This window comes from Lytechinus variegatus, chromosome 4 (genome assembly GCF_018143015.1).
Source record: "Lytechinus variegatus isolate NC3 chromosome 4, Lvar_3.0, whole genome shotgun sequence".
NCBI lineage: Eukaryota > Metazoa > Echinodermata > Echinoidea > Temnopleuroida > Toxopneustidae > Lytechinus > Lytechinus variegatus.
Genome location: NC_054743.1, coordinates 51405593 through 51419492, shown reverse-complemented (window position 1 = coordinate 51419492; position 13900 = coordinate 51405593). Strand labels below are relative to the sequence as shown.

General features: G+C 37.1%; 1 protein-coding gene across 1 annotated transcript in view; it reads left to right on the top strand.

Annotated features, from left to right (window-relative positions):
- The window catches only part of LOC121414270 (probable ribonuclease ZC3H12D), a 29697-nt gene continuing 15797 nt past the window's right edge, over window positions 1–13900 (top strand). The window contains exon 1 of the mRNA XM_041607386.1: window positions 1–434. Coding sequence (XP_041463320.1) covers window positions 174–434 — 261 coding nt within the window. The 5' untranslated portion in view covers window positions 1–173. The remainder of the gene's footprint in view (window positions 435–13900) is intronic.

The window sequence follows — 13900 nt, the reverse complement described above, 5'->3', positions numbered from 1 at the left end:
TTAATAGAATCATACCGTCATATCGCGATCGATAGATCATAGATTAGTTTCACTATTCTTGATCTGCCCGATATCTCGTGAAAGAAGATGTCCATGATGTAGGCATATTCAGTTTGTACTTGACGAACATAGGACAATTACTTGCTGTTTATCAGCAGAAACATGTTAAGAAGATGAGCTCCGAATTTGTCGTTTCTGCCGAGAAGCGCGATGATGTTGCAAAGAAGCTTCTGCAAATCCAGGATGTGTTCGGCGTGCGAGTCCTGTGCGGGGAAACCGAAGGGGGTCGAAGCGGGGATTCGGGCTGTGTCCTCCCTGTGGATGCCGCAGAGCTGGAGCCGGAACTACCGGTATGTGCTGACTCGTCAATCTCGGCTGCTCCAGCGTGGGTTCAAGTCGTTGGCAGTTCAAAACAAGCCTGTGAAAAAGCAAAGGTAAGTTGATCAGGATTTTTTAATGTAAGTCCAGCCACAAGGACTGGTCTGGTGATGACCTTGTCATCATGGTCTGGTGGAGTAGGCTGGCAGCCACTGCACTTGGGCCTGGCATGGCAGTGGCAGCGCAGCCGTCTGTTTCGAGGAGTTTTTTATTTTTATTTTTTTCATTTCTCGTACACCGTCACCATGGTCACAGATGGCTCGCTATCATGCAGCCACCATTACTATTAGGCTAGTGATTAGGGGGTTATCAATGGAAAATTCCCCCGACAGGGCTCATCGATTTTTGTCTTTAAAAAAATATATGAAAAGAAACCAGTGAACCGTACCGTACCAAAATAAAGTTTATAATTCCGGTTTTTTTTCTTTTGGCCTGAAATGCACCAAAACAGTCACAAAAACAAAGATCACAAATGGAATACAATTTGCAATTATTAATTAGCTTAAAGTCACCTAGGCTAAGGTACTGAAATGACACACCATTAAAAGTAGATGTAAACATACGTTAACACCGCATGATTTTGGAGAAATTACTAACTTATTATTTTTTTATAAATTTCAACTGCATTTTCAAGGTCATTTCCCACAATACAAACTATGCCTACTTGTAGATAGTCTTTTAGTGCTAATTACAGACTCATCACGGAAGATATCATTTTGTCTTGGCTCTTCATCTTTGAGAAATCACAATTTGAAATGTGTTGATAAGCTTGTACATGGTGTGTCATTTTACATCAGTGTGGGGTGTTTATGACCATTTTTTACTGCGTAAATAAGCAGCTTAAAATTTCGTTAGCAAAACCCAAAATTTCTTTGGTAACCCTTGAAAATATGGGTAATACCTTGGTCACATTTGCTCTACGGCGGACGAACGGCAAGTCGAAAACAGTTGTTATATGTACGAGTTCAGTATGGGTTACATTTTATGTACGAGCTACATGTAGGTGGTTTGTCTAAAAATGAATGAAACGGATCTTTTTGACTCACTGTACGGCCGCCGTAGAGCAAATGTGACCAAGTTAGCAATGTCTATCAAAGCACAGAAATTGATGTCGTTCCTTGATGGGACGAGGGATGATCTGTACATGTATGACTTTGAACTTGGCATTTTTGAAAAAAATCCAACTTTGTACAAGTGCAGTCAGGCCAATATTTTGTGATTCAGTGAAGCATGTATTAGAAAATGTACATAATATTGGGTTCTTAACTATGATTTTTTTCTCGCCTGCATAGCAGAGCGAGATTATAGGTGCCGCTTTTCTGACAGCGACGGCGGCATCGTCAACATTAAAATCTTAACCAAGGTTAAGTTTTTGAAATTTCATCATAACATAGAGAAAGTATATGGACCTAGTTCTTGAAACTTGGACATAAGGGTAATCAAGTATTACTGAACATCCTGCCTGAGTTTCAGGTCAAATGACCAAGGTCAAATGTTATTCAGGTTTTCAGGGTCAATGAACTTAGACCATGTTGGAGGAATCAATCAAAATCTTTATAACCAAGGTTAAGTTATTAAAATGTTATTTAATATATGGACCTAGTTCATAAAACTTAGACGTAAGGGTTATAGTGTATCACTGGAGATCCTGCCTGAGTTTCAGGTCACATGATTAAGGTCAAAGGTCAGGTCAACAAACTAAATGGCTATGTTGGGTTTTTTTGAGGTACATTGTATTGTCATCAGTTTATGGATCTAGTTCATGAAACTTGGACATTAGAGCAACCATGTATCTCTGAATATCATATGTGAGTTTCAGGTCACATGACCAAGGTCAAAGGTCACTTACATGTACATGTATGGTCAACAAACTTTAGCCATGTTAGGGGTATTTGAGGAATTGTCATAATTTTGAAATTTTATGGATCTACGTGTAGTTCATGAAACTTGGACATACATGTAAGAGCAAGCAAGTACATGTATCCCTGGATATCATGTGCGAGTTTCAGGTCACATGACCAAGGTCAAAGGTCACTTATGGTCAACAAACTTTAGCCATGTTAGGGGTATTTGAGGAATTGTCATAACTTTGAAATTTTATGGATCTAGTTCATGAAACTTGGACATAAGAGCAAGCAAGTATCTCTGAATATCATGTGCGAGTTTCAGGTCACATGACCAAGGTCAAAGGTCACTTTAATATGGTCAACAAATTTTAGCCATGTTGTAGATATTTGTGGAATTGTCATAACTGTTTAAGTTTATGGATCTAGTTCATGAAACTTGGATCTACATGTAAGAGCAGCAATGTATCCCTGAATACACCTTTTGCGTGTTTCAGGAACATGGCACAAAAATCAAAGGTCATTTGGTTTAAATAAAATGACCTATGGCCGTGTTGGGAGTACATGTATGTGTTGACTTGGCATCATATTAAACTTAAAAAGTTTATGGATCTAGGCTAGCTCATGAAGCATCAACATATTATGAAGGGTAATCAAGTATGAATGATAGTTTTCCACATGTACAGTCAGTATGTCTTAGGTCACATGATCATGGTCAAAGGTCATTTTGGGTGAATGGGCATATTACATGTATATTATCACATACATGTATAAAGTGTTTTCTTCTAAAGGTGGTTTCAGACCGCCTCGAAGTTCGCCAGTTCCAGGTATTCTCTGATCGGGAAATTTACCCCGATCAGAAAATACCAGGTATTTTGGTAATGTGAAAGCAAACTACGCGTAATTTCCCCGAAAGAAAATACCCGCTAAATAGTAGGTACGTGTACTTGGTGAAATTACGAGAACTTTCGTGGGGATTTTTCCAAGGTCGCAGGTATTTTGGCAATGTGAAAGCAAATTACGGGAACTTATAGCACAGTGTGTCGTTGGGCACGTCGGCATGGGTGGCTGCTGGGTTAATGATTATGAATCTCGCGCCTTGCCTGCTTATCAGACAATACTGCGCATGCTCGTAACTTCGGGAACTTATCCCGAACGATGTGTTTCGGGGCGGTGTGAATGCAGGAATAATTAACGGGTATTTTTTAGCCTTAAAAAGTTCTCGTAATTTAACGGGGATTCTTGTGATCGAGGCGGTTTGAAACCACCTTAAGAATAAATTATTCATTAGCTGTTTTCAGAGGCAGCACTGCTGCTATATCGAATTGTGTAATAAAGGGAGACTGCCAGATTGTTAGATTTATAAGCCTCCAAAGATACATAAACATACATCATACATGGACCATAAAGTTCTTCCAATTTACTTAAAATGAGCAGTGAAACTAATACCCCTTTCATAAACCCAATTATGCGGCTAATAGCAGCATAATTTGGTCGTAAAATCGGAGGAGGACCAGAGTTATCCGCATGATTTTGATGCTGAGCACTATTATCCGCATAATAGCAGCATCGGGACCAGATTTTGACTTTATGAACGCATTTCCAAATAATGCGGATAATTGCCATGGTGCGGTCACGAGGTCACCCTTTTCCAACACCACCGCAACGGAGGGGGCGTGTCCAGTTGTCATGACAATTATCCGCCTTTTTCAGGACGGGCGCTTGTAAAAATAGTGGGGATTATTTTCGGAGTTTGTGAACGCAAATTTTATTGAATTATCCGCATTCTTTGGCGGCTAATTGGAGGATGGGTTTATGAAAAGGGTATAATTAAACTTTGCTGCAGCAGTCAATAAAAAACAGCTGTTTGACCACACATTGGTTGCTAAGGGAGGCTGTATCTTAGCAACCATTTGACCTTGGGGCAAAATATTTTGGAATTTTCTGTCAGACACTTGGGAGAACATTTGGTGCGAATAAAGACAATCGGAAGGGGGTCAGGTGACAAATTGTCTGAAAATTGGTTGATTTGATATGGATTGACCCAACCCAATAGCCAAAATATTTCTCAGATTGAATGTTATATTTTCCATACAGACACTTGTCTTTATAACTCCTTCATTCTCCCTCTCCCTTTTTAAAGGGGTGTGTTGGGGCGGATGGGGGATCTCCACAACTGGGCGTTGTGGCGTGCGCCTGTAATCCAAGCTGTGGGAAGTTACAAATTGATGCAGAGGTTCGAGGTTCGAGCCCTGATCACATCTTTCGGATGGTGACGTAAAAGGTCGGTCGCAGACGTAAAAAATCATACCTGATTGATACATGTCTGTCAAAAACTCAAAATACACACATACACATTCCATTTCCAATGTACATGTAATACCGAATACAAAGACTGAGACTAGCAATTATCAATCTTAAAAATAAGTGACATTAGAATTATCACACCAAAGAATCGTTTTGTTTGAACTAAAACCACTGTCAGTGTCAAAGGATTTTGGAAGATATTGGTAATTGCTGAGAAATCATTTTTTAAAGGCCCATGGAATCCTATCAAATTGTCAAACCTTTTTGTACATCTACACTGTCCTACATGTCATACATGTACGTACTTGTTTTGGTCATGGATAGATTTAATGGTTTTGCAAAGTTCTGTTTTATAATACATGTAAACTGTACCAGAGGTACATGTACAGTGTATGTAGATCTAGCAATATACAGTGACGATTAATATCTCATGATAGCGTTTACTGCAACCATGGTAGTGAATAGGAGTTACTTTGATTTCTTCTTTTTGAAAGAAATACAAAAAAAAAGATATTGGAAATAATTGTGTAAGGAGGTGAATACACTGTACATGTACTGCCAAAATTTGCCAAAAACTAAAAATGGTCAAAACCGAACATGTCCATGTAGGTTTGGGTGTTGGTTCAAAATTAAATTACTTTTATATATGACAAATAATGGTTTTTAGCTTGAGCTACAGTTTCATCAGTGGCTCTCATGTATGTAAGTGTGCCCTTTGTGAACCAGTATACAACTAGAGTTGCCCGGCGGGTCGCGCAGCCGAGCACATGTATCCCCCGAACCCACCGCTTCATCCTTCATTGCGATATTTATATAGAGCTCAAACAGAAATTTGACAAAAAATACAATTTTCTGTTATATGCTGCAAGAGGTGTGAGACAAAATAATTAAGCAATAAAAGTAGTCAATATTTTCAGTTTACATGTAATAGCCTCTTTTAGATATTATATTGTCCTCCTTTTCTATTTTTGCATCAATGGTTACAGAATGAGCAACAAGTTCATGGTCATCATGAATGAAAACCTACATGTACATGTACTTATGTATGTTAATTGCATAACTGTTTGCAATTGGAGCATTGTGTGGCCCAGTGGATTAGTCTTCGGACTTTGAAACAGAGGGTTGTGGGTTCGAATCCCAGCCATGGTGCAATTTCCTTCAGCAAGAAACTGATCCACAATGTGCTGCACTCAACCCAGGTGAGGTACATGTAAATGGGTACCGGTAGGAAGTAATTCCTTAAAAAGCTGTGTGCGCTATGAACGCCTAGCTTAGCCGGGTATATAGGAGCGCCTTGAGCACCTAACAAGGTGGATATGTGCGCAATATAAATACCCTATATTAAATATCATTATTATTATTGGTTAAGGTCTCTTTTACATATACATTTAGGAATCCCCAGCTAAATAAAGCATGTTTGCTTTAGAACTTTATTTATCAACGGAAGTTACCGGAAGGGAATTTCATTCATCATCTGTTTTAGATATTCCCCAGTATCCAAAACAATTGGGAGAAATAAAAAGACTGAAGGATAGAGTTTTTAACTCTTTTTATTCATTGCTCAAGCTTTGCCATGGCAATACAATCGAGACACCAAAATATTAGCAGTGTCCAGGTCTACAAACTTGTTTCTGACGTCAATCAAACAATGCACCTACGCATTCAATCGCTGGGATCATTGTAAACCCTGCACTTAAGCATCACAACTTGGGTCCAAAGTTCGGTTTGTCTGGTTTAGGTTGAGTAGCTTCCCTCTTTGTTGTAGAATTTTTATCCATAAAAGAATTTTCAGTCATGAGCTTTTACGAAGAGAATTAAAATCAAGGCTCTATTAAAGTTTGTTTACAATTACATGCACAGTGCATGTGACGAATTTGTGATGTCATACTTGGTTTATTGTGATGTCAAACATAGCCTTTGTGATGTCATTGCAAGTTACTATGAAAGTTGTGATTACCTTGAAAGTATTTTGGATGGGAAATTAAAATGTGCCAGGCATAAAATACATCTACAAATACAGATCAAACTTTATTTGCATCCAGACTCAGTGATGGAAGGAATGTATTACATGTATTTGAGGGAAAAGAATTTAAAGTGTAAAATTTTGTGAATATTTTCAGCTGTGCAGGACCTGTGAGTAATGAATTGATTTTTTAGTCCGAAGTTCAAGGCTAAGAGATTAGTTTGTGTTTGGTGCTTTTGACCTGGCCTTACTTGTCAACAATTTTAGAAGTACATGTATACTGTGGAATAGAAACATCATGGTACAGTGTGACTGTGTTGTACCTGGTATTCATTTTTCATCATTCCTTGGAAAGGTAGGCTCGTAATGTGCTGCAAAATTGATTTTGGTACTGTGTTTTAACTACCCCAATCTCTTTAATTTATAAATTAAAGAGATGCTGGCCAGTAGAAAATTGTTGAGTAATAGTGCACCTCTTTCTTTATTTCATTTTCATCCTCAAATAATCTCATGAATACAGATCTGAATAATGTGGACTTGGCAATAAAAACTGAGGTCATGAATTCAGAAATTGTTGTTGTACGAGTGCAGCAATGAATATTTGCAAGTGATACGTACATGTAGATTGTAGGCGCAGACCCAGAATGAAACTTTGATCAACAGTAGGGCTTGACCTTTAACACAGATACAACAACATAATATATCATTACAGAAAAAAAGGTGACTTTAATAGGGGGGAAGTATGTATATCAGAAATGAAGAAGATTTTATCAGTGTATGGCAAAAGTAGTCAGTTACATGCAGTGTGTGTACATGTACATGTATGCAGGGGGGGAGAGGGGGGTCAAGATGGTCAACCAATCAACCCCCTACATTTTTTTGATACCCAACCCCCTCAAATATTGGAGACCTTTTTTTTTTGCTGTCAAATTTCAAAGTGCTGGGTAATTAAACGACCTAAAATTTATGTTGAAGACCTTTTTCTTTTTTTTCTTGTCCTATTTTTTTGGTACAAGATGACCTAAAATTTGTGGTGCATACATGTACCTTTTTTTGTCAACATTTCTTTCAGCTTGAAATCCCGCTCCTTTCAGAAATCCTGTGTACCTTGGTTACAAACAGGGAATTGCTAGATGTACATCAATAAAACTTAAGCTGTCAAGAGACAAGGAAATACTTCAGGGCTACAAGTGATTAGGAGCGTGGAGCGTTGTGGCCCAGTGGATTAGTCTTCGGACTTTGAAACAGAGGGTCGTGGGTTCGAATCCCAGCCATGGCGTAATTTCCTTCAGCAAGAAACTGATCCACAATAGGTAGTTTCAGACCGCTTCGAAGTTCGTCAGTTCCAGGTATTCTCTGATCGAGAAATTTACCCCGATCAGAAAATACCAGGTATTTTGGTAATGTGAAAGCAAACTACGCGTAATTTTCCCGAAAGAAAATAACCGCTAAATAGTAGGTACTTGGCGAAATTACGAGAACTTTCGCGGGGATTTTTCCAAGGTTGCAGGTATTTTGGCAATGTGAAAGCAAATTACGGGAACTTTTAGCCCAGCGTGTTGTTGGGTACGGTCGCTGCTGGGCTAGTGATTTTGAATCTCGCGCTTTGCCTGCTTATCAGACCATACTGCGCATGCTCGTAACTTCACGAACTTATCCCGAAGGGTATGTTTCATGGCGGTGTGAATGCAGGAATAATTAATGGGTATTTTTCAGCCTAAAAAAGTTCTCGTAATTTAACGGGGATTCTTGTGATCGAGGCGGTTTGAAACCACCTAATGTGCTGCACTCAACCCAGGTGAGGTAAATGGGTACCGGTAGGAAGTAATTCCTTAAGAAGCTGTGTGCGCTATGAACGCCTAGCTTACATGTACATGTAGCCTGGTAATATAGGAGCGCCTTGAGCACCTAACAAGGTGGATATGTGCGCAGTATAAATATCCTATATTATTAGCTTTTATGATGGTCTGAATCGCCCCTAAAACGTCCCCAAATGCCCCTAAAACTTCCCAAAATGCATGCTAGGGCGACTGTTCTAAGATCTGTCACAAACAATATCCAAGATTATTGAAAAAAAATATTCTAAACTATTGAAGAATTATGATACTTGCATGTACTGTGTAATCACTTGTTACCCCTAAAAAGTAGCCCTTGAATTAAAAGAATTAGCCCATAAATTCTTAAATTCAATTGCCCAAATTTGGGGGAGGGGGGGGGAAGATAGGCCCCCCCCCCAAAAAAAAAAAGAACATGCTTAGTATGCAGTTTTCATTTGTAGTGAATTGATAGACCTGTTCAGGTGTCATTGTTATCATATACAGGTACTGTATATTGTGTGCTGGAGTTAAAAGTCATGTGACATGTCACCTGATGACTAATAGAGGGGTGACTGTGTTGTAATGAAGGTACAGTAAATGGTGCTAATTCGTACCAGTTACTACATGTATGATGTACACTTTAGGCCTACAATGTACCGGTACACAATTCATTATCAGACTGAACAGGGTAAATGGTGCTAATTGTCTATGATGTACATGTGTAGGCCTACACTACAATGTACATGTATGTAGAGTGTTATTACACTTCATGTAGTACTATTACTTGGGCTGTATACATACATGTACATGTACATACACATGTATTATGAATACATGTAATAACCAAATTCTTATGGGATTTGGCAATGATTTCGAGAAAAGAAATTGTCTACCTGTATGGGTGTTCAAAGATAAATACCATTTGTGGTAACGATCTCTAAATGAGTTTCAACAGAATCCAATGAAATTACTACCAAAGTGTTTGTCAGTATAAATAGAAAAAATGTCTGAATTATATCAAGCTGAGATTTCATGATTTTACAAAGATCAGTTTACATTTAATGTACCAAATCTAGATGTATGATAATATTTTGACAATTTACCATACAACTTTCTCATGAAATAATTATTTGCTGCAACTACAGTGTACGGTCTTTTACCTTTAATTCACATTTAATATCTCAGGTACAATACAACACATCTTTGCTATACAGGTATTAAATTAAGCCTTGTGGTACTGAGTCATAAAGTAAAAATATGAATGACATACAAAGATTTTGAAATGCTACCAAAGTGTGATGTCGTGAAGACAGTTTTTGGGATTACATCATGTATTACAACATACATGAAGATCTATCTACACTGCTGTTGCTTTAAAATATAAACATCAGTATTTTTTAAAGGACAACTCCACCCTAACAAAAACATGATTTGAATAAAAAGAGAAAAATTCAACAAGCATAACACTGAAAATTTCATCAAAATCGGATGTAAAATAAGAAAGTTATGGCATTTTAAAGTTTTGCTTCATTTCACAAAACAGTGCACATCTCGGTCGGTATGCAAATGAGGAATTGATGACATCATTCACTCACTATTTCTTTTGTATTTTATTATATGAAATATGAAATATTTTCATTTTCTCATCATTGTCATGTGAAATGAAGTTTCATTCCTCCCTCAACACGTGAACTTCCATTATTTTAACATTTTGTGCTGAAGGCACGGAGGTCCTTTTCGTCAAATTCGTAAAAATTGAAATATTGTATAATTCAAACAATAAAAACCAAAAGAAATAGTGAGTGACATCATCGACTCTCTCATTTGGATGTAACTGGCTCGTTCATTTAACTATTTTGTTAAAAATAAGCGAAACTCTGAAATGTCATAACTTTCTTATTTTACATCCGATTTTGATGAAATTTTCAGCATTGTGCTTGTCTGATTTTTCTCTATTGATTCAAATAAATATTTTTCTGAGGAGGACTTGACCTTTAATTCTTTTTTTTATGAGCCCCATTGAAGTCAATGTACATGTACATAATGTATGGTTCTGTTAGGGGGGGTGAATATTTCAGCTCACATGCAACTCTTGAAACCTCTTTTTCCGTCCGCTATAATTCACTTTTTGTTTTTGGACAGATCAGGATTTTGAGCTGGGAAACATACAAGGAAATGCAATAGGAAATGCCATACATTACGTACCGACTTTAGTTTTTTAATAGTGTTAGGACAGTCTTCCCTCACTTTCTATAATTAGAAAATCCTACCAAAATTCATGACCCCTGTGACTGTAGTGTAGGCCTAATCTTGGAAAGCAAATTTCCTAAATTCAGTTGTGCATGAGGGTTTATCCAGGATGTGCTTGAACTTTTCAGAAAGAAATTGAATTTATCATGGTACTCGTGAGGCCAAATCAATGTCTTATTTGTTTAGAATTCATTTCAGATCCTGGAATGGGAGAGCAGAATTTCTAGTGTCATTAGATTAGGAAGTGTAGTTGCTTTAAATACTGCTTGAAGGCAAGTTATTCATTTCACATCATACTCTATCAGTGGGATTCATATTTTTAATAAAAAAAAGTCTTGAGAAATTACAAAAGGAGGAGAAAAATAGTGTTTTTCATTAAAGCTTGTGTATAGTTTTGGTAAATCCACCAAAATGCTCCTATCACTATTCCGATTCATTGCTAGCTAATATGAATGGATATGCCCTATAACAGTTATGATGTGGAGGATATGAAATTAAAATGTGTTTTACAGGATAAATTTTGCGATTTTACATGGAAATTTAACTTGATCGGGTCACCCGATCAAATTAAAATATCTGTGTGTTTTTGTCTTTCAATTAAATCCTATTCCAAATCATGGAACGGGCTGAAACTTTCAAGATATGTTCTTTGTCTGTAACTTTTGGATATCTAATCACTAAATTTATAAGATAAGTGCTTGAATGCCCATTTTTTAAATTTAAAACAAGCATCGCCGAGAGAGGGCACTATATATCCAAGATTTGAATATTTGAAATTTTCACTGAGAAGTGCAGTTGGAAAAATATCTAACGGTCTCTACGCTTCAGTAAGACTGTCATATTAGATGATATTCGATTATCAATCACATTATTGACCCTTTACCAAAGCTATACACAGGCTTTAACCATACTCATATTCAAAGCACAATACATGTATATCTTTATTACATCCTGTTTGTGAATTTGATGAAATGTACTGCTGTACATGTACATGATTTGAACATGGCAAGTGCATGCAGTCTTTCAAAAATGTGGAACAATTGCAAAGCGATACCAGGAAAATTATTCCCTGGAACAACTTTCTCCATAGTTCATGTAATTTCAATAATTATCATATTCCTTTGGGGCAGTATTTGCTTTGTCATGAAAGAAAAATTTGAAGTTAAGCTTTTGTAAAAAAAAAAGATATTTTAGCCATTTATGTAATTGAAGTAAATGGAAATGTAATCCTGACTCCTTGCCGTACGCTGTACATGTTGGCGTACATCACAATGACGTCCTCCTGTGGCCTATACATGTAGGCCCGTACATGTACATGTATTTGAAGTCTCCATCATGGGTATTACCAAGTTTCATTTAACTTTAAGAATTCGTATGTTATGCATTTACATACATGTACATGTATGCCCAAATTTGTCCTAGCTTTTACATTGGGGAGATCGGGGTTGGAACGTGGGGTACATGTAAGTTGAAACATTGTAATTTTCTTTAACGCAGGCCTGTAAAATAAATTTATGCAATACTGCCCTCAATTTATTCACTATTAAAACACTGTTGTATCATTACCGGTAATAGCAATATATTGAGGGTAGTAGTGCATAAATTAGAACAGGCGTTAAAGAAAATTACAATGTTTCAACTTTTAATACACTGCGTTCCAACTAATCCCAATCTCCCTTACTGGTGTATATCTACATGTACTAGTCTGATTTTGCTTTTTCCTCTACATTTTGTTTGAATTCTTTATTCTCTGTAGGGCCTATATGGTCTTTAATATACATGTATGCTCCTTTCCTTCAGCTGGAAAACTTCTATATGTAGGGTCACAAATTCAGGGCAACACGACTTCTGTATGAACATACAATAAGTTCAGTCGTAATACATGCAATTTTTGGAAATTTTAAATTATTTATAAAAAAGATGACTATGCAGGATTTCAAACGGAAGATTGAAATCATCTGATGAATTCTGGTGCAATGTATGTTTGCTTTTATTCACCTAATGCCCATTCAAACAAGGTTTCTCATTGTGTGTAATTGTGCATGTACATGATGATAGTCCGCTGAATCACACATTGTAAATCAGTCATTGGAACTACAGTATGCAGTATTGTTGTATTTGAATACATGTACCTTCCAGCTCTGGGCTAAAAATAGCACACCTGTTTATGTTTGGTTATTATAAATAGTGAAATTTTTTGGAAAATTACCATTTCTGCTCATTTTCAAATACACCCGCATATATTAATTGATGGTTTGATTATTTGGGATGATGCTCCTCTGGCCACCATTTATATACATGTACCATCTTTCCTGAAAAAGTGTGTTTGTACTTTGAATTCACTACAACTGAAGAAATAAGCTTATTGATTTTAAACCTCAGAAGAAAAAGAAAATCAGAATACCATTGTACTTTGTGCTTAAAAGAGGTTGTGATTTTCCATAGGTTCAGATCACAAGATTGCATACGTGTCTTTATAAACTAGGATAAAGATTACTGTCGTAAAGATTGGAAGAGCAGAGCAACGTATTTGTTTACCGGTACTGATTTCAAGATGTATTTTTAGCTCCATAATCTCTGACTAGAAGTTCCATATCTGGGATACATATTACATAAATCTAGTACCATACAGTCTTTATTAGAAAGGTAGGCCAGAATGTTATTTTTAATTTGAACCTACATGTTTTTGGTGTTTAACTTTCATGTTCATGTACACAGAACTACATATTCATAGTACTTGAAGATGGAAGCCTTGATGTGCACTGTAAAGATGCATTGGATCAGATTCAAAGTGGGCATATATACGTGGCCTACTACTGTACATGTGAACTGGCAATTCACACTTTCATCAAGGAGATGATGATTGCTTTCATCAGCAATCTGCACATATAAGGTTATGCCCAGCATACATTCATGTACAGTGTATACTCAGTGGATGCTCAGTGATGCACACTTCATCTTCTGTCGCGGACGTTTGGGGGAAGTCCCGAATTATGAGCCTGCAAGTCCAGTCATGCATTGTAGTGTAGTAGCGATGATGGCTGTAAAGAGTACAATGTAGGTCTGGGTTTTCTCGGACCTGGATCTGATCTTGAATAATAGAAGGAAATGTTGCAAGAATATAAAGAAAACAAGGCTTTTGGATGTCCTTCCATGCAATACCATAGGCTTACATGGAAGTCACAGAGAGAGCTGAAAGGAGAAAGAGAAAATTGAGACTCAACTTGTGATTCAGTCTTGTTTCCATATTAAAAAACATGCTTCAATAAAAGTCAATAGTATTCATAGTATGCTGGGTAAACCCTTCACTTGAGTTATGTGGTCTGAATGTAGCCTATAGT